Source organism: Scyliorhinus canicula, chromosome 9 (genome assembly GCF_902713615.1).
Source record: "Scyliorhinus canicula chromosome 9, sScyCan1.1, whole genome shotgun sequence".
Taxonomy (NCBI): domain Eukaryota; kingdom Metazoa; phylum Chordata; class Chondrichthyes; order Carcharhiniformes; family Scyliorhinidae; genus Scyliorhinus; species Scyliorhinus canicula.
The window spans coordinates 38,552,799-38,574,439 of record NC_052154.1 but is presented as its reverse complement, the minus strand read 5'-3'; the positions used below and the strand labels follow the sequence as shown (position 1 = coordinate 38,574,439).

Genomic DNA, 21,641 nt, shown 5'->3' with positions numbered 1-21,641 from the left:
AGTGCCTGCCCATCTTCATCCCCAGGGCCTTCTTTAGGAGGGTGACTAGCAGTATTTTGAGCTTTGTGTGGGCACATGGGACTCCGAGAGTGAAGAGGGTTTTCCTGGAGCGAGGGAGGGATCGAGGCGGGCTGGCGCTGCCCAACCTGTTGGGGTACTATTGGACGGCCAATGTGTCAATGGTGCGTAAATGGGTGATGGGGGCGCGTGGAAAAGAATGGAGATGGCGTCATGTAGAGGTACGAGCCTGGGTGCCTTGGCAACGGCGCCGTTGCCGCTCTCTCCTAAGAGATATACCACGAGCCCGGTGGCGGCGGCGATCCTAAGAATCTGGGGACAGTGGAGACGGCATTGGGGGGAAAACAGGGGGCTCGATGGAGGCTCCATTAGGTGGAAATCATCGCTTTATCCCGGGGAACACTGATGGGGGATTTAGGGGGTGGCAAAGGGTGGGCATCAGTAAATTGAGGGACCTGTTTATTGGCGGGAGGTTTGCGGGCCTGGGGGAACTGGAAGATAAATTTGGGCTCCCCCAAGGGAACATGTTCAGATACTTGCAGGTAAAGGCATTTGCTAGGCGACAGGTAGAGGAGTTCCCTTTGCTGCCCTTGCAGGGGGCGATGGACAGAGTGTCTGACATTTGTAAGGTAATGCAGGAGGTGGAGGAGTCGTCAGTGGAGGGGCTGAAGGCCAAATGGGAGGAGGAACTTGGGGAGCAGATAGAGGGGACTTGGGCGGATGCCTTGGAGAGAGTCACCTTCCTCTTCATGTGTGAGGCTTAGTCTCATCCAATTCAAGGTGCTGCACCGGGCCCACATGTCCGGGACTAGGATAAGTAGGTTCTTTGGGGGTGAGGACAGGTGCACCATGTGTTCGGGAAGTCCGGCGAATCATGCCCATATGTTCTGGGCATGCCCGGCACTGGAAGGATTCTGGAAGGGGGTGGCGGGGATGGTGTCGAGGGTGGTTGGATCCAGGGTCAAACCAGGGTGGGGACTTGCGATTTTTGGGGTTGGGGTGGAGCCGGGAGTGCAGGAGGCGAAAGAGGCCGGTGTCCTGGCCTTTGTGTCCCTAGTAGCCCGGCGGAGGACCTTGCTGTAGTGGAAGGATGCGAGGCCCCCAAGTGTGGAACAAGGGTTCTATAAATGGCGGCAGCCTTTTCTGGACTTCCTGGCTCAAAGATGGTTATGTAACTTAACATTGTGTTAATTTAAGTTGTTGTTAATATTGTGTGTTGTTCATTGAGGAGGGGTGAATGTTTATGATTGCTATTATTATTGTTATTGTTGGTATTTTACTATGGATCGATGTTGTAGTATAAATACAAAAATTTTCATTTAAAAAAATGCACTTGCCTCTTCCACAGCTCTTGAACCTCCAGGGGCCCACAAATCGCGGCAGCACGATTCCATTAAAATGTGCAGGACACATTCTCATTTAAATCTACAAACCTGCAATCCACCTCCTGGGAGTGAGTTGGTTGTCCAACAACCCTGTCCTAGCTCAGTTAAAATCTGATGTGGGCAGGTTAAACTAGGTTGGTCTCAGGTTTGAGATCTTTGAAATTTTAAACATCCAACCTAAAGTTTTGGGTGTTAAAATTCCCCTCAGCATGACAGACTTGACCATATACCAGTGGGGTTGAAGGTTAAAGTGGCGTTTTAGTTTACAAGCTCAATGCACGTCAGCCTAGTTCCAATCTTGTATTCTGTTCAGTGATGAAATAGTACCCCCAAGCCAAAAAAAAAAGTGCACATGCTTCCTTGGGAAGTTTGCATTTTGAGGTTGTCCTTATTTTAAAATATTTCTCTAGAATAAGCTGAAATTCAAGATTGACTTCTACCATCAAAACAAGCTAGTCCATTGGGCCAGGTTGCTAAAGATATTTTTCAATGTCTTAAAATTGCATGAACGAAAATGCTATATAGATAAGAAGCTTAACATTATATAGCTTGTAACCATAGTAATCTGGAATATGCACTTTTCGGTCTCATTAAACCCCCCCCTACAGCACATCCATTAATGTTCAACAGAATTCAGAGGTGTGCTATCTAAGTGCAGCTATGTACAATAAGGTTCAAACATTGACAAATACAATAGATCATTTGTTTAGATATTTCTCTACTAGATCAGTCAAGCTCCAAAATGTCCAGTAATTACATCTTCAACAACCACTAGTACCAACACAGTACACGCCAGTTCAGCTATAAGCTGAAGGGTGAAAACATGACTGAAGGCTCAGACATGGTGGCCGTTCAATCCATCATGTCGGTGCTGGACCTTTGTTGGGTAAAATAATGCCAAACTAATCTCAGTGCACTACTGTCTCCCCTCCATCTTCCTTTACTTTAAATGTTTGTCTACTCTTTTGTTTAAAAGGTGTAGTCACTACCTTGACTACATTCTGTGACGATGCATTCCAGGCTTTAACAACTATCTGCATAATAGAACAAAAGGATTTCATTTTGTGGAGATCACCCAGTACAATTGGCTGAGGTTGTCACAACTTATAATTTGTTTTAAAAACTGAACCTTTAGAGCCAAATTTTCATCACAACAATTTAGGAAATATTCAAATTGAGGCCCCAGAACTGACAGGCCAGTGTTTAACCCACTACACCAGCAAGAGCCCCCATATATAATGATTCTTACAAAATAAATGTTGTAGCCTCATGTGGAAACCCCTTACCGTTGTTAACACTTTCATTATTGTGTCTATGTGCCATCTCTTGGATGGTGCATACCTATTAAAAGAAAAGTGAGATGAAAATGCTTTTTCTCCACTAAGAAAACAATACATTTTTTTGTATTTCCAAGTGATCTTTGTGCTAGTCAATTGCCAAACACTAAAAAAGCAATGATCATCCCAAGGAAGTTAAAAATCATTGGTTTACAGTTGCTTACTGGTAAAGCAGTTAAAAAATTATACTAGTAGGCACTTAATAATTAACAAGTTATATACATGAAGCATTAGTATGCATGTTTTTCTTTAACAGAAGCATGAACATACAAATGTTTTAAATCAATATGTTCTGCATATCTTGAATATGCACACGATTATGCCGGAATTGAAAGGTCTGTGAAATTACACAAGATATGACCATTAAATGCCCCTTTGTGTAGTGAAGCAACTGGCTCCTGCATCAATTAAATTGACATCAATTTACATCTGATTTACAGAAATGCCATATTCTAATACTTTGATCAAAACAGTTATCATATGCATTTATCATAGACACAATAAACATTCCAATTAATACATAAAGTGAACTTCAAATGAAACTAAAATAATGCAATGACAATATTCACATGGGATAAGATTACGATTGAAAATAAAACATTCACATTTCAGAATTATGGGAAATTTATAACCTTGACAGTTGTGGTGAACGATTGTTTTTCACGCTGGAGAGATGTATAAACATAAAAGGAGTAAGGGCGGCATGGTGGTAAAGTGGTTGGCACTGCTGCATCATGGCGCCGAGGACCGGATTCGATCCCGGTCCATGTGGAGTTTGCACAGCCTCCCAGTTTGTGTGGGGGTTTCACTCCACCTTCCCTGCAGGAACTGGCCATATCTTTTTATTAAAACAGTAAAAAATATATACAAGGCCAAACGGTACAAACACTAATTTTGGTTTGGATAAACAGGGTACCCTGCCCTCAGGACTAACGTACAGGGAAGGGGTTAGGATACTGATTATTAAACCAGTTCACAATACAGTTGTACAAAAAACAAACGGTACAAGCACTAAACTTTGCACTGGAGAGCCAGATACCCTCGCTTCTGTACCACAGAAGGGAAAGGAAGGGGGTGGTGGGGAGAGAGGGGAAAGGAGGGCCACGCTAAATTGGCCCTTAATTGGAAAAATTAAGAGTAGGCAATTGAGCCCCTCATGCCTGTTCTGCCATTCAATACAATCAGGGCTTCCTTCATTTCAGCCTCATCTCAAGCTCTCCGTCCAATCCCCTTCTCTCTTTAATATTTAATTTAATGATCTTTATTGTCACAAGTAGGCTTACATTAATACTGCAGTGAAGTTACTGTGAAAAGCCCCTAGTCGCCACATTCTGGCACCTGTTCGGGTAGAGGGAGAATTCAGAATGACCAAATTACCTAACAGCATGTCTTTCGGGACTTGTGGGAGGAAGCCGAAGCACCCAGAGGAAACCCACGCAGACACAGGGAGAACGTGCAGACTCCGCACAGACAGTGACCCAAGCCGGAAATCAAACCTGGGACCCTGGTGCTGTGAAGCAACAGTGCTAACCATTGTGCTACTGTGCCGCTCGATAACTTGAACCTGCAGGGCATGGGGATACATGGGCACAGTAAAATTCGACATTTGCAGATACTAAACTTTTTAAGTGTAGTTAACGGAGGAAGTGGTCATAAACTTTAAGAGCTGAGAGAGAGAGAGAATGTTAAAATTGGCAGACACGGTATATGAAATTCAACATAAAGGTGTGAGGTAATACCTTTCGACATCAAGACACTGCATATTACAAAGAACAAAGAAAATTAGAGCACAGGAACAGGCCCTTCGGCCCTCACAGCCTGCGCCGATCCAGATCCTTTATCTAAACCTGTCGCCTAAAAGAAAGGGTAATTCGAAACTGGTGCAAGGGCAGACACACCCAGGGGTGTTTCTGCACAAACCTTTCAAGTGGCAAGATAGGTTTACAAAGCAGTTAATAAGCATGCACAATTTTGGACTTTATAAAGAGGCAAAGAGTACAAAAGGTACAGAGCCTGTAAAAAATATTACTTCAGCATCAGTTGGACTATTGCGTCATATAATTCACATAGAAACATTACAGCACAGGAGGTCATTCAGCCCATCTTGTCCATGCGAACCCGAGGGCACCCTTTCTAATCCCATCTTCCTGCCCTGTATCTTACAGCAATTGGAGAGGCGGTGGCGTAGTGGCATTGTCACTGGACTAGCAAACCAGAGACCCAGAGTAATGCTCTAACCCAAGTTCAAATCCCGCCACTGCAGATGGCGAAATCTGAATAAAAAAAAAACCAAATCTGCAATTTAAAAAAATCTAATATGACCATAAAAGCATTGTTGAATGTTGGAAAACCCCATCTAGTTCATTAATGTCCTTTAGGAAAGGAAATCTGCCGTCCTTACCTGACCTGCATGTCATTCCAGTCCCACAGAAATGTGGTGCCCCCTCAAGGGCAATTAGGGATGGGCAATAAATGCTGGCAGAGCTTGCGCCACCCATGTACCATGAACGAATAAACTTAAGGAGCAGATCCAGGTACCTCTTAAAGGAGTTTAGAGTCTCTACCTCCACCACCAACTCGGGCAGCAAATTCCACTACCATTTGCATAAAAAAAGTTCTCGCTCATGTTCCATCTACATCTTCTGCCTCTTATCTTGAATCTATGTCACCTAGTTCTAGAATTCTCCACCAAGGGAAACAATTTTATCCTGTCCACTATCTCTCCCCGTCATAATTTTGTACACCTCAATTAGGTCACCCTCAGCCTTCTTTGTTCCAAGGAAAATAACCCCAACCTATCCTATTTCTCCTTGCAGGTACACTTTTCTAGCCCTGGCAACATTCTTGTAAACAAGAACGCTTTCATGTTAGAAAAGATGTGAAGGCTTTGGAGGGGACATAGACAAGATGGTACTAGAATGATTCCAAGCATGTGGATTAAAATTGTGAGTATTACAGTTATGTGAATAAATCAGAGAAGCTGGGATTGTTTTTCTTTGGTTAGAGGAGATTTGATCGCAGTATTTAAAATGAAGGATTTAAAAGTTAAAACAAAGAGAAACTGGAGTTAAGATGATTAGCAAACAAAGCAGAGATGACTGGAGGGGGAATAGTACGCAAAAATATTTTTTCCCCTTCAATAAGTGGCTAGGTTCTAAGTTTTGGAATATACTGCCTGATTGGGTAATGAAAACCAAATCAATAGTAACATTCAAAATGAAACTGGATAAATACTTGGAGAAAATGGTGCAGGGAAATTGGATTGCTCCTCAAAAGAGCCGATCTAGACTAGATGGGCCAAATGGTCTGCCTCAGTCCTTGCTGTGCTATGCTATTCTATGATTCTTCGATTAAGCAAACTCAAGAAATGTTTTCACATTAACCTCAGACCGTTTTGTGAATACCCAAGGCGATTTGAAAAAATGCTCCAAAATCCTAAACTGACATTGAGGATATTATATTTACATAAAAAGCACCACGTGTATATGTTTTGACCCAAATTAACTTCCTGGCATGCAAAAGCAGGGTGGACAAAGAGGAATCTGTGGATGTAGTGAATTTAAATCTCCAAAAGACATCCATAAAGTGCCATGTAAAAGGGTACGTACAAGATATGAACTCATGATGCTGGAGGTGGTAAATTAACATGCATAGAGCATCGGCTAATGAACCGGATAGGTTTAGGCGAAATGGATTCATTTTGAGGCTGGCAAACTGTAACTAGTAGTCGAGTGCCACAGGGCTCAGTGCTAGGGCCTCAATTATTCACAATCTGTGTTAATGTCTTGAACATAGATTATATTGTGGCCAAATTTACTGACGATACAAAGAAATGTAGGAAAGCAAGTTGTGAAGAGGTTAGTCTATAAATGGTGAAATGGGTTAAGCGAGTGGGAAAATATCTGGCAAATACAGTATAACGTGTGGTCGTCCATTTTGGTGGGAAGAACAGAAATGCAGATTTAACTGGAGAGACACTTCAGCATGCTCCATCACAGTGGGATCGGGTGTCCTTGTACATGAATCGCGAAAAGGCAGCATGCAAGTACAGCAAATGATGAGAAAGACAACTGAAATGTTAACCTTTACTACAAGGGGGTTGAAGCATAAAAGTAGGGAAGTCTTGCAGTAACTATACAGGGCTTTGGCAAGACCACACCTAGAGTACTGCACACAGTTTTGATCTCCTTACTAAAGGAAGGCTATTATACCTGCAATGAAGGCATAGAACATAGAACAGTACAGCACAGAACAGGCCCTTCGGCCCTCAATGTTGTGCCGAGCCATGATCACCCTACTCAAACCCACATATCCACCCTACACCCGTAACCCAACCCCCCCCCTTAACCTTACATTTATTAGGACACTACGGGCAATTTAGCATGGCCAATCTACCTAACCCGCACATCTTTGGACTGTGGGAGGAAACCGGAGCACCCGGAGGAAACCCACGCACACAGGGGGAGGACGTGCAGACTCCACACAGACAGTGACCCAGCCGGGAATCGAACCTGGGACCCTGGAGCTGTGAAGCATTTATGCTAACCACCATGCTACCCTGCTGCCCCAAGCAGTTTAGAGAGGATTTACTAAATTGGTTCCTGGGATGGAGGAGAGATTTGACCTGTTTAGAAGAATGAGGCAACCTTATTGAAACTTTAACAGAGTAGGTGCTTGAGGATGTTTCCCCTCATGGAGAATCTAGAAAAAGGGGGCACAGTAAATATTCTACTGTTTAACTTTGAGATGAGGAGGAATTTCATCTGAGGGCTGTCATTCTTTAGAATTTGTACTCAGAGCAGGAGTCTAGATTATTCAACAGGTTTAGTTAGGCAGTTTTGATCTACAATGTTGAAGATTATGAGTGACAGGCAGGAAGGTCCTGACCTTATTGAATCGCAGAGCCAAATTGCCGACTCCTGCTCTTATGCACCTATCGTACAGGTTTGGGCTCGATTAGCATTTGCAATTATTCAAATATATACTACTTGTGTCGCACTCAATAATAATAAAGTCTTACTTCTCTGCTGCAAGAAAGATGCCAGAAGCACAATCTGCTTTGAAATCAGGATCACACAAATCCAGGAAATAAAGCAGTTCCTTCATCATTCCTCTAATGTTATTTCCATTTACCAGAGCAAAGCTCAGTTCCATTGCACGTCTATACAGGTAAATAATAAAGTGAAATTAGTTATTGTGCACAACCCGAATGAGAAAAGCTAGACCAATTTTCTCGGTTTCAATTGTTCAAATTAGGAATCAAGATGTTTAATCCCATTTACAAACTGCATCTCCGGAAAAGATGAAATCCAATATGCAGCTGTTACAAAAAAAAATAAAATTTTGAACATTTTACCACATTGAACATAACGTTCCAACTCGTTCAAACATGGCAATTTTTCTTTAAGTATAGAACCCAATTCAAAAATTATATACTACTCTCATTCTACTAAAAGATATATGGCTGGATTCTCCACTTGAAAGACTAAAGTGCTCCCTGCCAGCAGAGGCTCGCTACTGCTCTCTGCTGGTGCTAGGTGTGGTGCCCAGGTGCGGTTCACTCTCCTTCACCATGCTAGTTTACACCAAGGGGAGCTCGCCGGATTCCGTTGGAAACCTGGTATTTTAAGCGGGTGGCCAGATACTGAGGTCAGACTTAGCGTGCAACCCCTCCCCCCCAAATCACAAGTTCTGCAACATCCTCCAGACAAGTAGGGGCATCCTCCTCACCTCAACCACGCCGAGGCCTCGCCCAGGCAGGGCCACCTGCCCTCTGCAGAGACCTCACCCCGCCTCCCCTCCGCAGGGACCTCACCCCGCCTGCCCTCCGCAGGGACCTCACCCCGCCTGCCCTCCGCAGGGACCTCACCCCGCCTGCCCTCCGCAGGGACCTCACCCCGCCTGCCCTCCGCAGGGACCTCACCCCGCCTGCCCTCCGCAGAGACCTCACCCCGCCTGCCCTCCGCAGAGACCTCACCCCGCCTGCCCTCCGCAGAGACCTCACCCCGCCTGCCCTCCGCAGAGACCTCACCCCGCCTGCCCTCCGCAGAGACCTCACCCCGCCCGCCCTCCGCAGAGACCTCACCCCGCCTGCCCTCCGCAGAGACCTCACCCCGCCTGCCCTCCGCAGAGACCTCACCCCGCCTGCCCTCCGCAGAGACCTCACCCCGCCTGCCCTCCGCAGGGACCTCACCCCGCCTGCCCTGCAGGGACCTCACCCCGCCTGCCCTCCGCAGAGACCTCACCCCGCCTGCCGTCCGCAGAGACCGCACCCCGCCTGCCCTCTGCAGAGACCTCACCCCGCCTGCCCTCCGCAGAGACCGCACCCCGCCTGCCCTGTGCAGACACCGCACCCCGCCTGCCGCCCGCAGACACTGCACCCAGCCTGCCCTGTGCAGAGACCTCAACCCGCCTGCCCTTCACAGAGACCGCACCCCGCCTGCGCTCCGCAGAGACCTCACCCCGCCTGCCCTCCGCAGAGACCTCACCCCGCCTGCCCTCCGCAGAGACCGCGCCCCGCCTGCCCTCCGCAGAGACCGCGCCCCGCCTGCCCTCCGCAGAGACAGCACCCCGCCTGCCCTCCGCAGAGACCTCACCCCGCCTGCCCTCCGCAGAGAACGCGCCCCGCCTGCCCTCCGCAGAGACCTCACCTCCCCTCCGCAGAGACCGCCCTCCGCAGAGACCGCACACCGCCTGCTCTCCGCAGAGACCTAACCCCGCCTCCCCTGCACAGAGACCACACCTCACCTCCCCTGCAGAGACCGCACCCCACCTCCCCTGCAGAGACTTCACCTCGTCTCACTTGCACAGAGACCTCACACACCCAATTCAACGGAGGCCTCTCTGCCAGAGGCCCCCATCACACCACTGCCTGCAAGTTTAAGAGCAGTCGAGGCAGTAGGGTGAGAAATAACTGCACATTAACTTACCCTTCCAAAACATCTGTTGAAAGCAGAAGCTGTTGTGTCAGGCTTCCTTCAAACAACACTTCAAAGGGCTTCAAATCACTTGACAGCCTTTGAAGTGCAAATCGTGCATTCAATTTCACACAGCAATACATTGCATTAGCCAGTGATTGGTCGTTTCATTACTCCAGGGACAGATGCTAGGTGGATTGTCGATCTCTGCCTTCATGTTTGACTGCATCTCAAGTACTCTGCTTCGATGTTATTCACAAAGTTTATAAACAATCTTTCTACGATTGACAGCTCTTCACAACATCAAAAGTGCTTACTGCTGTGGAAAGCAGTGGTCTCTGTTTGGGGGCACTGATGGACTTTGGGGGCACTTCCAATATACACCAACCGTCTTGACCCACCTCGGGGTCCACCAAGTCAGGGCCCACCACGTCAGGGGTACATGTTGTAAATCATGCACCAAATTCTGCCCAGAGTATTTCCCACCGTGGGGGTCATTGGGGGGAGAAAAAAAAAGAGACTCTATCTTCCAGCCTGTTAATCTGGTGCAAATCACTGCCGGAGCAGGGCATGTAGCTCGCTACCACCACTGGTGAGAGGTGGTCGGAGCACTGGAACAATTTCTCGCCTAATGCTCCATTCTCCACCAGATCGGGAAAACTGCTACCAGCATTGGGCAATGGAGAATCAACCCCATAATGTATTGCCTTACTTCAAGATTGGCTCTTGTAATGTTTCAATAATTGTAATTACAGAAGTTAATTGTTCACTGCTCAACATTCATCCACACAATACCCAACACAAGTTTACGCATAGTAAGGCTATGGTGCAGTACCCAAACTGTAGGAATGTACTAAAACATCTCATGTGATAACTAAATCCATAACCTATTAAAGCATTGCCAGCTGCTGAGGCTGTGCATAAGTTTTCTACCTTGTCTGCATAATTACACTGCCCAAGAAAGACAATCTTTAAATGTGGAAACTTTACCTTTTAATAGATACGTCCAAGTCCTTCAAACAATCCACTATTGTACTTCTGTGTCTTTGGACTGCATTATGATCTGTTTGGACCGTTTTGAGCAGTGATGTCAGTGCCACATACCTTAAAGTTAAAAAATTTCAGATTAATGGTACATATTTTTAAAAAAATTATCTGAACACAATGTAATTCAACACAAGTTGAGTGCAGGGCAAAAAGTTATACTTTCACTTACACTCATGTACACAAAACTGGAATAATGGAGGAATTCTGCTCTATGACTGTCCATTTGTTACATTATCAAGCAAGGATTTGGCTTTTCATTTGATTAGGCAAAGGTTTTCTTCAGTTTGGGATGATTTCGCCCATCCACATTTCAAGTGTAATACAGTTTGAACACTATACAACTAAAACTTGGATTTACGTTGTGCCTTTTATGCAGTTAGGCAGCTTCACAGGGTATTTCACACAGTGCCAAAAATTCAGAAATTCAAATTTGGGATGCACAAAAGGCCAAAATTAAAGCAGAAATCGGGGAGGGCTGTAGGGCTGAAAGCGGGCACAGAAGTGGGAGGGGTGTGGCCATGGAGGGAATTAAAAACAAAAGGGAAGAATTTTTAACATTAAAGCTTTGTTGGTCTGAGAACCAACATAGGTGAGCTAGTACAAGGGTGATGGTCAAATGGAACTAGGTGCAAGTTAGATGTGGCAGTGAAGTTCAGGTTTATGGCGGGTAGAAGACAGACAATCAACCAGCAATTGAATAAAGTAGTTGAGGTAACAAGGTACGAATGGGGATCTCAGCAGTGGATGGGTTTAGATAGGGATTGAGGCAGGTGATTTTTTTTGGGGTGGAAAGAAACTGCTGAAGTGGATTGTAGGGTTGAAGTTCATCTCAGGGTCAAATGCGATGTTAACACTCTAAGTAGTCTGGATGAGGGCGAGGGATGGAGTCGATGGTTAAAGTGGGCACTGAAGACAACTAGTTTTGGTCTTCCCAATATTTAGTTGGAGGAAATTTATGTGCATCGAGTACTGGTTGCGAGACAAGCAGCACAGCAAGTCAGACATTGGAAGAGATCACGAGGTTGTGAGGTACCCCAGAAAGAATTTGCATTTATACATGCAGCCACAAAACACATCTGCCCCTCGCCACCCGTCAGCATTCGGCAGGGACCACCCCGTGACACCCTGATCCACTCCTCCATCATCCTCAACCCTTCACCCTTTTCCCAGAGCACCTTTCCATGCAACCTACCCCTTTATCCCTCACTGTCCAAGGCTCCCAAACACTGGATGAACGCTTTGTAAAACACCCTTGCTCAGTCTGCAAGCATCCCCCCAACCTTCCCATCACTTGTCATTTCAACACACCATCTTGCTCTCATGCCTACATATCCTTAGCCTATTGCAATGCTCCACTGAAACCCAACTCACACTGGAGGAACACCGCATCTTCCGATTAGCCATGTTAAAGCCTTCTGGACTCAACATCGAAACTCCTCCATGTTGACCGCCCTTTTTTTTTGTTTGTCCCAAAGCAAACCCCTCTCCCCCACAGGACCATCTGTTACTTGTTTCATTTTGCTTTCACTGAGCAATGAACTTCAACACATTCTGCTATCTTGCCTTTATGCCACTATCAACACCTTCATTAGTCTTTAATGCTACCATTAACATTTCCTTTATTGGGTCCATCACATCACTGTCAATCTCTCCTTCACTCTCACCTTTCCCTGACCTACATTTCTGCTCCACCCTCTCCACCTATATAATCTATCACCTTTCTACCAGTCTTCAGCTAGGAGGCATACAGACTTGAAACATGAACTTTGTTTCTCTTTCCACAGATAATGTTAGACCGTCTGAATTTATCCAGCAGAGTCTGTTTTTAGTCATAGAAACGGTCCTTCGGTTCCTTGTGTCGGAGCCGGTCAAAAACAACCACCTAAGTATTCTGAACCCATTTTCCAGCACTTGGCCCACAGCCTTTTTAATGCATTGGCATTGCAAGTGCACAACTAAATACTTCTTAAACGTTATGAGGGTCTCTGCCTCCACCACCCTTTCAGGCACCGAGTTCCAGACCTCTACCACCCTCTGGGTGAAAAGGTTTTTCCTCACATCCCTTCTAAACCTCCTGCCCCTTACCAAGGGGAACGTTTCTTCCGGTCTAATTTTGAACATCTCAATCATGTCTCCCCTCAACCTCCTCTGCTTTAGGAAAAACAACCCCAATCTACGCTCCAGACCAGGCAACATTCTGGTAAATAGCCTCTGCACCCTTTCCAGTGCTATCACAATGCTCTTTTAATGTGGATTCCAGAACTGCACCCAATACTCTAGCTGTGGCCCAACCAATGTTTTGTACAGTTCCAGCATAAATCGTCTTGCTCTTAAACTCTATGCTTCAGCTAATAAAGGTAAGTGTACCACTGTATCCACCTGCCCAGCTACCTTAAGGGGTTGGTGTACATGCACACCAAGGTCACTCTGATCCTCTGTGCTTCCCAGGGATACATGTTTATCATGTATTCCTTTGCCTTGTTTGTCCTGCCCACCTGCATCACTTCACACTTGCCTGGATTGAAGTTGAGGAAGGGTGTGGTGGCACTGGATGCAGTTCAGGCCGGGGATGAAAGGATTGACATATGAGAAAATATTAAATAGTTTGGGCTTACACGCACTGGAGTTTAGAAGGATGAGAGGGGATCTAATCAAGGTGTATAGAATATTAAATAGGATTGATAAAGTAAACGTGGATCAAATGTTCCCCTTTGTGGGGCAATCTAGAATGAGAGTTCACAGATATAGGCTGAGAGGCGGTAGATTGAGAACTGAGATGAGGAGGAACTACTTCTCGCAGAGGGTGGTGAATTTGTGGAACTCACTGCCTCATTAGTTTGATGAAATCGGGGACAGATATATTTCTGATTTTAAAAATGAATTAAAGGGATATGGGCAACAGTTGGGGAGGTGGTTTTGATTGCAAGGCGAGCAGGCTCGAAGGGCTGAACTGCCTACTTCTGCTCCTATTTCCAATGCTCCTACGAATTCCATTTGCCACTGATCAGCTGGTTTCTATCCTCTTGTAATCTAAGGCCACCCATCCTCACTATTTAACACCCCACCAATTTTCATATTATCTGTGAATTACTGATCAACACTCCAACATTCATATCCAAATCATTTATATATTCCACAAATAGATGGGCCCCATACTGATCACAGCGGGGGCCCCCCTGGACGCAGGCTTCCAATCAGAACAAAACACCCCATGACCATCACCGTCTTTCTGCCACTCAGCCAATTCTGGATCTAATTTGCCAAATTTCCTTGGATCCCATGGGCTCTTACCGTTGCTATTAGTCTCCCATGTAGGACCTTATCAAAAGCCTTGCTGAAGTCCAAGTAGAATGAGTCAAGTGCATTGCCCTCATCTACACACCTAGTCACCTCTTCAAAAAGTTCAAAGAAGTTGGTATGGCATGACTTCCACTTAACAAAACCACGCTGACTGTTCTTGATTAATTCCTGCCCCTCCAAATGTAGATTAATTCTATCTCTCAGAATTGCTTGCACTAGTTTCTCTACTACTGAGGTTAGATTGACTGGCCTGGAGTTTTCTGGTTTATCCCTTCCTCCCTTCTTGAATAATGGTACCACATTGGCTATCCTCCAGTCCTCTGGCACCTCTCCTATGGCCAGAGGGGAATTGAAAATTAGAACAGCGCCCCTATTTCCTCCCTTGCCTCGCTCAGCAGCCTGGAATACATTTCATCTGGCCCTGGATATTTGTCTAACTTTTGCCTGCCAGATCACTCAGAACTTCCTCTCTGTCTATGTTAACGGCTTTAAATTTATCAGTTCCTCGCCCCGATTTCTATATCCCCACCATCCCTCTCACTAGTGAACACTGACACAGTATTCATTCAAACCCCTACCCACGTCCTCCGGCTTCACACACAAATTACCACTGTGGTCCTAAATGGGCCCTACTCTTACCCTAGTTATCCTTTTATGTACTTATAAAACTTAGGATTTCCTTTAGTTTACCTGCCAGATCACTCAGAACTTCCTCTCTGTCTATGTTAACGGCTTTAAATTTATCAGTTCCTCGCCCCGATTTCTATATCCCCACCATCCCTCTCACTAGTGAACACTGACACAGTATTCATTCAAACCCCTACCCACGTCCTCCGGCTTCACACACAAATTACCACTGTGGTCCTAAATGGGCCCTACTCTTACCCTAGTTATCCTTTTATGTACTTATAAAACTTAGGATTTCCTTTAGTTTATCTGCTAGGACCCTTTCATGTCCTCTTTTTGCTCTTCTAATTTCCTTTTTAAGATCCCGCTTGCACATTCTATACTCCTCTAGGGCTCTGCTGTTTTGAGCCCTCGATAAGCCTCCATTGTTCTTTTTATCCTGTGCGGTCTATCTTTGGATATCCAGTGTTCACTGGATTTGTTGGCCCCATCCTTTTTCTTGATTGGAACATGTTGGCCCTGTACTCGCCCTATTTCCTTCTTGAATGCGTCCCACTGTTCTGTCACAGATTTACCTAGATGTACATGCTCCCAGTCCACTCTGGTCAAATTATATCTGATCTTATTAAAACCCACACTCCCAGTTTAGAACTTTGGTTTCAGGTCTATCGTGGTCTTTTCCAAAACAACCCTGAATCTAATGGAGGTACATCACTGCCTGCAAAACGCTCCCCCACTGATACTTCAACCACTTGCCCAGCTTCATTATCTAAAATTAAGTCCAGGACCATCCCCTCTCATCAGACCTTTCAAATTTTCAGCATCACAGTATTTTGTTTTTATCGCACTATTACAGCCCATCTAACAAGCTCAGGGCATCCCAAAGCATTTCTTGGTGAATTAGGTACTTTTTTTAAAAATTGGAATTACTATTATAATGTAAGACATTACATAATTGTCTCATTCAAATGCATATTAAACAGATCCATATTCATAGTTTGAAATTTAAGTGGCATTTTAGTTAGATTAATCGAGATACTTTCAATATAAGAGTTGGAAGAAAACCATCATAGTTTTGTTCATGCAAAATCAGTTCACAACTAACAGTTTAAGTCAACAAACATACCTAATATTTTTGTCATTATTAAGCAAGAAACGTCCCAAGATATTTATGGCTAAAACCTGCAATAAATTGAAATGTGAAATGATGTTAGTTATGTATAAACTTGTATTTAAATTATAATGAACCACAATGTTACATGAACCAATTTTTTTTTTTTTAAAAAGAGTTTTCCACATTAATAGTAAAGTAAAAGATGCCATGGTCCCAGATCACCATCAGCTGCTTTCCCCTTTGAGGGGGGGAGAGCTGACTGGTGGTGATTTAACCTGAGGATCACCACACCTCAGACAAGGTCGAGAAGGTGGGGCCTTCATAAATAACGTCAGCTGGTACAGGAATTGAACACATGCTCTGTATCACAAACCAACTGTCTAGCCAACTGAGCTAAACCTCTCAAAGCTGAAGTTAAACATCACCACTTCTTGCGTTGGGAAAACAAAGATAGTTTTAAGGGATTTATATTTGTATTGGTAAAAATTCAAAATAAGTTTTTATTTTAAGTGGGTTTAATTTAATGTTTCTGTGCCTGGAAAGGTAAAAACTGCAGTTACATTCATGCAGGGCACAGTTATTTTTATGTGCATGGCTTGGCTAAGTTCCACTGGGTTCCTCTTGTGCTTAGAGGGGGCTACTGGGTGGAAAAATAAATAAAAAGGCATAAGCAGGTGGCTGTTGCTTAGCAACAGGAGGCTTAGCTTTTAGTTTTAACTAGAAGCCAGAGCAATTGGAGCCAGGTCACTGAGGAATGAACACCTCTCAATCTGCCAGTAGAAACTGGACACGACAAGGGAGCTGCAAAGAGGCAGGTTTCCGAAAGCACAAGTTACAATCCAGATAACAAGCAAATTGGGACAGAAAGACTGTCCCAAAAGTCTGCAGTTAAGAGAACAGAGACCAAGGTGTTGTTCAGAAGAATTAAAGGAAGAATAAACAAGGTGCTCGGAGTTAGAGACAATTGCAATAATTAGATTGAATGCGAGACAGCATTTTAGAGGTAGATTAAACCACTGTCATTTTAATACCATCTGGAAATTGAAAGCTCGAGTAATTGTGAGCAGTTTGAACAGTAGTTAAGACAAAGAAATCCTTAAGGGGCTGGTGTCAAATCCTGGACTGGATTTTCTTTTAAAAGTGTTGGGACAGCCGTTTGAAAGTGTAATTTTGAAAACCTGGACTGGTTTTCGGAATGCAAACTGCTAAGGGAAAGCATTATGTTGAGAAGGGTTCCAGGATTTTGACCCAGTGCCAATGAAGGAATGGCACTATTTATCCAAGTCAAGATGGTGAATGACTTGGGAGGGAGCATATTGTGTTCCAATGCACATGCTACCCTTGTTCTTCTAGGTGGTGGAGGTTGAGCTTGATGGATGCTGTCAAAGGAGCCTTGATGAGGTGCTGCAGTGCACCTCTAGGCTGTACACTGGTGTTGTGGTGAAGGGAGTGAATGTTCAAAGTAGTACACAAGTGCCAATCAAAAAGCTACATTCACCTGGATGGCATCACGTTTCTAGAGTGTTGTTGAAGCTACATTCATTCAGGCAAATGGAAAGCATTCCGTCACATGCCTGCCTTGCCCCCTGTAGCTGGTGGATCCGCTTTGATGAGTCAGAAGGAGAGTTACTTCCCGCAGAACACCCAGCTTTTGAGCTGCTCTTTTTGCCTTAGTATTCACGACATTGGTCCAGTTAAGTCTCTGGTCAATGGCGATCCCAGAATGCTTATGGAGGAGGATTCAGTGACGGTAATACCACTGAACCGTTAATGAGAGATAGTTAGATTCTTTGTTGCAGATGGTCATGACATGGGCATTTGTGTGACATCAGCATTATTGGCCACTGAGCAGCCCAAGCTTGAAAACTCTCCAGGTCTTGCTGCAGGCAAAGACTGCTTCAATATTTGAGTTAGGAATATACTGAACACTGCAGCCATCAATCAACATTCCCACTTCTGACATTGTGTTGGAGGGAATGTTTTTGATGATGAAGCCGCTGAAGATAGTTGGGATACTGCCTTGAGGAACCTTTGCAGCAAGATCTTGTAATAATAATAATAATAATCTTTATTGTCACAAGTAGGCTTACATTAACACTGCAATGAAGTTACTGCGAAAAGCCCCCAGTCGCCACAGTCTGGCAATTATTGTGCTACAATAATTGGTTTCCAACAACCAATATAATTTTCCTCCGTGCTGGGCATGACAATAATTAAGACTTTTCCATGATTCTCAACTTCTTCAATTTTAACAGGGAGTCAACTGCAGAGCTGCCAACCTTTCCAAGTATTCTAGATACTAAAAATAAGTATTTCGGCAGTAAAATCAGTATTTTCATTTCAAAGAAAAAATGCTTTACATCTTTATTGCACAAATCTAAAACACAAATGGAAAATGCAAATCCAATGCTTTTATATACATGTATAGGCACCTTGATGAGAGACCACGTGAAAAATGACAAGCATGTGCTGTATTGTGTGCAGGGTGGAGATGAGGGGGCGAGGCTTCTGCCCGGGGCCCTATCGCAAAGAAAACCAATACACACACCTCGATGCCTCATGTGCGAGACTGCACGAAGGTCAGGATCACCTGACATGCATGTGCTTGTTAGTGTGCAGGGCGGAGATGAGAGGGAGCGAGACCTCAGTGCGGGGCCCGTCGCCAAGCAAACCAAATGAAACATTTCAGGAGGTGGCTTGCCAATCAACTCTCCTTTTGTGTAGTTCAATGCTAAAAATCATACTCCTATATTCAAGCGGATTTTCCGCATGAAATATGGAAATTCCATGCTAGTTGGCAACTCTGCAACTGCCGCCTTGATGTCAGGGGAGTCACTCTCACCTCACCGTTGGATTTCAGCTCTTTTGTCCATGTTTGAATCAAGGTGATAATGAAGTCTGGAGCCAAGTGGTCCTGGGTAAACCCAAACTGAGCCTGAATGAGATTGTTACGGGTCACTGGACAGCACTATTGAAGTCACCACCCATCACTTTGCTAATGATTAAGAGCAAACTGATAGGGCAGTCATTGGCTAGATTAGATGGGTTCTGTCCTGATGGGAAGGTCATACCTGGGCAATTTTTCATCGTCAAGGTAGATGCTACTATACCAGAACAGCTATTCTGGAACATATGGCATTAGCACTATAGTGGGATGCTGTCAGGGCCTCTAGTCTTTGCAGTATGCAGTGCACTTGACTGTTTCTTGATATCACAGTGAATTTAATTGACTGAAACATAACATCTATGATGGTGGAGACCTCGGGAGAAGACAGAGATAGATGATCTACACACTGCACCTGGCTCAAGACAAACATCTCAGTCTAGTCTTATGCAAGGATGCATCGGCCTCCGTCAGCACTGATTATAGGGGTTACACGTAGCTTCTTCATGGAAGTTGTTAATTGTCTATCTCCCTTCATGACTAGATATGGCAGGACTGCAATGTTAGAGCTGTCAGATTAGTCAACATGATATGTACTTTCGAAGATTTCAGCCTTTTCCCAGACATTTTCAGGCAGAGTTGTAGAATTCTCCTCATCACTTTAAATGTTACTCCTGCAGACAAATCTTGAATCACCTTAATTTGACAATTATGAAAATCCTAATATATGTTACATACCCTCAGTCCACTCTCTGATTTGATGTCCATAATCGTCAAAACAGTTTCATATAAAATTGCATTACCGACATTTTTGCTAGTTTCTGTATTTGTTGCAACCTAAAAATAAATCAAAATGTACATCAATCAATACCGACGTGTACTTTTTAACTCCATTCAAACTGACTTTGTAAATTAGCCTCATGCAGCTGGTTCACACAAGATTTTTCAAAATCTGGATTGACCCCAATGAAATTATAGATTTTTAGGTTTCTTTACCTAACCCAGTTTCAAATTTGCTGACAGTGGGGCCCATGTCAAGAGTTGTCCATCTGAATTATCGAATACTCTTCTTTCCAAACAAAGTAGCATGCAGAATTTGAAAATGGTGTATAACAGGAATTTTTAAGAAAACAAAACTCAGGAACGGAAATAAATTACATTAAAGTGTCAAAGTAGTTTGAAGGCATTGGTATATTGAACAAAATAGACCACATTATTTCATGGGTAAGAGATGGTTTCATGTGAACAGAAGTCTAGGAAGCATTTAAAAATTTATCAATTATATGCCTAAGCCCAAAAACCTCAACTGATCAAGATCTTTCCAGTTGTAGTTATCAATGATTTATGAAGTATAAAACTCGGGATAGTCAATACTAAATCTTATCCTCGTCTGCAGATTTGGAAGTTTGGGGAGGATTGTGACTAAGATGTGATTGCAGGTTGTTACAGGAACGCCTGACTATATTAGGAAGATCTTCTATAATATCTTCACCTGTGCAAGTATGTCATTCATGGCTTCACTTGAGTCATCATCATTTCTACCCAACATTCGTAGTAACCGCAGTATTCGAACCTAAAATTGCACACAAAAAATTAGTCTGAAAGGAAAACATTGTGGGTTACTTTTTTAAAGTTCAGATGAAAGATATCATTCCTATCTAAATCACAGGTTTTTTCTCCCCAATAACAGATAAAACACCAACTTTTAGAACTCGCCACTGTTGGTGTTGCAACTAGCACAAAGGAAGATGGCTGTGGTTGTTGGTAGTCTATCATCTCAGTCCCAGGACAGCATCGCAGTTCCTCAGAGTAGTATCTTAAGCCGAATAATCTTCAGCTGCTTCATCAATAACCTCCCTCCATAAGGTCAGAACTGGCAATGCTCACTGATGGAGTAATGTTCAGTACCATTTGCGACGACTCAGATACTGAAGCAGTTAATGTTCACAAGCAGTATGACCGGGGCAATATTTACTTAGGCCGATAAATGGCAAGTAACATGCGTGCCACACAAGTGCCAAGCAATGACCATCTTCAACATGAGAGAATCCACCCATCTTCCCATGACATTCAATGGCATTATATCACTGAATCTCCCACTATCAACATCTTGGGGTTATTACTGACCAGAAACAGAACTAGATCAGACATATAAATACTGTAGCTGCAAGAGCAGGTCAGAGGCTAAGGATTCTGTGAAAACTAACTCCTCTCCTGACTCCCCAAAGCCACCCACCCTCTACAAGGCACAAAGCAGGAGCGCAATGGAATATTCCCCACTTCCCTGAATGAGTGCGGCTCCTACAACACTCAAGAAGCTTAACACCAGATAGGATAAAGAAGTCCGCTTGATTGGCACCCTTTCACCACCTTAAACACTCCCCCATCAGTGTGAACCGTCTAAAAGGAGCACTGAGGCAACTCACCAAGGCTCCTTTAACAACACCTAAACCTGTGAACTCTACGATCTCGAAGGACAAGAGCAGCAGACGCATCGGAACACCACAACCTGCAGGTTCTGATCCAAGCCACAAACCAGCAGGACATGGGACTATATCACTGTTGCTGGTTCAAAATCCTGGAACTCTCCCTAGCAGCACTGTGGGTGTACCTACACTACACGGGCTGTAGCAGTTCAAGGGATAGGCAATAAATGTTGGCCTAGCTAGCAACCCTCACATCTCGTGAAAGATTACTGTCCTGGTTGTGGCGCCCAAATTCTGTCATGATCCATTTAGGGACTAGTAACGTTTGTTTTAACATAGACAAAATTAGAAATCCTTGGCACTCACTGACAATAAAGCCACAAGATTCCATGCTTTTAAACAAAAGCAAATGTTACGATGCGCAAGGTAGCAAACTCAACAGTCAATACTACCTTATATTCCATCATCCAGAATTAACACGAGGTAAACATGAATTAACAAACAAGCTGGTCAAACACACTGCTAATTTTCCACTTGCCAGGATGAATGCATTTCCAACACCACAAGAAGCTCAACACCGTCCAGG

At 44.2% G+C, this 21,641-nt stretch overlaps 1 protein-coding gene across 5 annotated transcripts in view; it reads right to left on the bottom strand.

The window, feature by feature from the left end:
• The window catches only part of ap1g1 (adaptor related protein complex 1 subunit gamma 1), a 168,512-nt gene that overhangs the window by 65,276 nt on the left and 81,595 nt on the right, over positions 1-21,641 (bottom strand). For all 5 annotated transcript variants that reach the window (XM_038806532.1, XM_038806533.1, XM_038806534.1 and 2 more), the window contains 6 exons: positions 20,122-20,202; positions 19,368-19,466; positions 15,758-15,813; positions 10,648-10,761; positions 7,761-7,901; positions 2,690-2,744 (listed from right to left, as the gene is read on the bottom strand). In XM_038806532.1, the coding sequence (XP_038662460.1) occupies positions 2,690-2,744; positions 7,761-7,901; positions 10,648-10,761; positions 15,758-15,813; positions 19,368-19,466; positions 20,122-20,202 (546 nt within the window). The remainder of the gene's footprint in view (positions 1-2,689; positions 2,745-7,760; positions 7,902-10,647; positions 10,762-15,757; positions 15,814-19,367; positions 19,467-20,121; positions 20,203-21,641) is intronic.